General features: G+C 28.0%; 1 protein-coding gene across 1 annotated transcript in view; it reads right to left on the bottom strand.

The window, feature by feature from the left end:
* The window catches only part of LOC107608438 (transcription factor MYB102), a 2,234-nt gene continuing 1,308 nt past the window's right edge, over positions 2,360 to 3,285 (bottom strand). The window contains exon 3 of the mRNA XM_016310233.2: positions 2,360 to 3,233. Within this exon, the coding sequence (XP_016165719.1) occupies positions 2,369 to 3,233 (865 nt within the window). The 3' untranslated portion in view covers positions 2,360 to 2,368. The remainder of the gene's footprint in view (positions 3,234 to 3,285) is intronic.

The raw sequence follows: 3,285 nt of genomic DNA, 5'->3' as shown, positions 1-3,285 counted from the left end.
GACAATTTAATTAGTGAGAATTTTAATTTCGAATTAATTGATCTTTAAAAAAAATATATCAATATGTTAATCTATATTACGTCATTTTGTCAATTCATCATGTAAAATCGAACAATAATATTTATGTGTACTATTAATTATCGTAATGTGTCTGATTATAGAAAATGTTACAGAGATAACAACTTCTAAAGTAAAACTTGACTTGTTTCGTTAGGGTCTGTATGTAGTAAATAGAAAGTAGTTAGTGAGAGTTATGAAAACTTAAAAGATAAAAAATGTTTCGCTATCTAAAACGACATCGTTCTTATATTTATGTGACAATAACAAAACATGTCATTATAGATAATAAAATACATGGACAATTTGATTTCGTTTTACACAATTCATAGACAAAAGTATATAATATGTTTATCGTTTGTTATTATAGAAGACCTAATTGATACTTTTTTTTAGAGACTAATTAATTAATCTGAATTAAAATTCTCAATAACCTAATTGTCACTTTATTCTCAAAGAAATCTAAATTTCGATTCTTATTACTCTAAAATACAAAAAAAATAAGATAAGACAAACTATAAAAAAAAATCAATCACATATCAGATTTAAAAAAAAAATTGAGGAAACATTTTAAAATATAAATATGAAGCTCGTTTTTATTTATTTATTGATTTTAATTTACGAGTGTCATATATATTTATACAAAAATAGTATGTGTATACTAAAATAAGCCTATATAAATACGTGTTGTTTAACTTATTTTTAATGTATATTTTATATTCTAACTTATATTTTATATTAATAACTAATTTTTTTGACTAATTTTAATGTACACTTGACATTATTCTATAAATATATACCGGCAAAGTACTTAATTTGGTTATCCTATATTGGAAAATAAATAAATTAATTAAGATTCTAATACTCTTCCGTCTGATCAATTAGCAAATATATTTAAGAGGCCAAAGCAAAGAAATTATTGTAATTATATCAATATATTTCCTTCATTGTCCTAGATACAAGAACGTATTTTACTTGAATGATTTACAAGAGTGATATACCTCTCCTATCCCCCATACTTGATTCGAGTAACTAAGTTTATATATACATTCTTAAGTAAACCACCCTTTGAGTTGGTTGATGAGAAAACAATTCTTAACTGTTTTCTCTCTATTTAATTTATAGCAGCCATACATTCTCACTACAAGAGAAGCGGGTTTAAGCTACGGAAAAAAACAAATCATAGTTAAAGCTCGCAAAACTACTGTGGCTAGAGAGGAGAATTTTAATTTTTTTTAGAATAATGCTATGAAGCATGGACACTTCGCTGAGTTGTTGTGTCCGAACCGACATTCGTCCGACACGCATGCCTGCTGTGTCCAACCGTGTCTTAATAAAAAATAAAAAATTCTTCTCCGGACACACCTGAACACACCTAAATACCATTACGTGTCAGCGTGTCCAGTCTTATTCTTAACATATATTCTTAAAATAAATTTAGATATAGTATATATTATTATTTATTAAAACAAAAAAATATTTTAAATACTTGATATAATTAAAATAAGACAATAAAAATAATTAAAAATTTTAATTTATATTTTAATATCAATAAAATATCAAAATATCATTACAATTTATCTAAAAAATATTTTATATTCTTTAATTACTATTAAAATAAAAAATTATTTTAACCGTAATAAATATATAATTATAGATATTATATATATATAATTATGAATATTAAATTAAAGAAAATAATTCTATGTTATTATCTTTCTAATATTTTTTTTTATTAGCATGACTTTTGGTTCATTAGCCACGGTTTTTAGAACTGTGAAAACCTTTGATTAGCCATGATTAATTTGCTTCCGTTTTACTGCAGAAACTACTATACATGTTTGTTGATATATAATTCATATGGAAGTTAACAATGTGCATTGTGCGCCAGTTGTAATAATTTTTCAAAAAGGTCAAATTCCTGAAGAATTTTATTAGTTTCCTTCCTTGAAGCAGGATCCACTTTCTAGTTTCTACCCCTTGATATTGGTGGAATGAGAAATCGGAAATTCTAACATTATTTAGAACGTTAGAAGATTAATAGAACATATTATTTTTTATCAATAATTAATTAATAATATTTAAAAATATAGACTAAAAATTATTTTTTGAACTGTTAAATTAAAAATATTAGTTTAATAGTTAAAAATACTAAAAAAAGTACACTTTGCTAACCTTTTAATTTTCAGTTATGGATTTGAAAGAAGTGGCAAGAAACAATAATGTGATGATGATGAAGGCATAAAATAAAAAAACACACACACACACACCAAATACAGTGCCAACTATAATCTGAAAATAAAAAATAATACTAAGGTAGCTCATGCATGATAGTAGGGTCCACAAGAAAGAGTTCAGACCAATAAGAAGAGGAGGAAGAAGCAGGTCCTCCATAGCTAGAAGTGGTGCTGCTTGTATCTCCTGGATTATTATTATTGTTATTATTGTTACTAGTAGTAGTAGAGGGTCCATTATTATTTGGAGCAATAGATGATAATGGAGAAGTAGAAGATGGAACAATCCAGGAGGAATTATCATCAGCTGTTGTGTGATCCATTTGACTTATGATTGCATAGTTAGTAGTAGAACCTTGACCTTGCTCATTAATATTATTCAAACATGATTGGGAATTGAAAGAGACTTGTTGTGATGGTGGGTCTAAAAAGTGAGATAATAGCATGTTTGGGTGGTAGTGGAGTGGTTGACAGCTACTATCATCATCAATAAGAATCCCATTCCCATGATGATGATGATGAGGAGGAAATGAAGAAGGACCATTATTATTATTATTATTATTAGTATTAATATTCTCTTTCACATTTAACAAACTGAAAGGAGGTTCCATGTTTGTGATGTTGATGGGATTGTTATGGTCGAAGGCAAGGTTGGAATTTGATGAAGAAGATTGGAGTAAGTAATGAAGGTACTGAAGCTTTGCCATTTGAATTGCCTCTGCTTGTAAGCTCAGAGCATGTTCATCAATTGATGATGATGATGTATCCATCATGCTTGCCAAAGCTATGAGGTATGGGAGGGTAGAAACAAGGTCAGTTCTTGGTTGATGAGTCATTGGATCAAAACCCATCTGAATCAGCTTCTTCTTCAAATGAGTGTTCCAGAAATTCTTTATCTCGTTGTCTGTTCTCCCCGGAAGATGGGTCGCAATTGCTGACCACCTGTTCAACAATATTGCTCTTATATTGGTAACCATTCTTTCTACTCGGGTTA

This window comes from Arachis ipaensis, chromosome B07 (genome assembly GCF_000816755.2).
Source record: "Arachis ipaensis cultivar K30076 chromosome B07, Araip1.1, whole genome shotgun sequence".
Taxonomy (NCBI): domain Eukaryota; kingdom Viridiplantae; phylum Streptophyta; class Magnoliopsida; order Fabales; family Fabaceae; genus Arachis; species Arachis ipaensis.
Note: the sequence above shows the minus strand (reverse complement) of the source record. Positions and strands in the feature narration are given on the sequence as shown.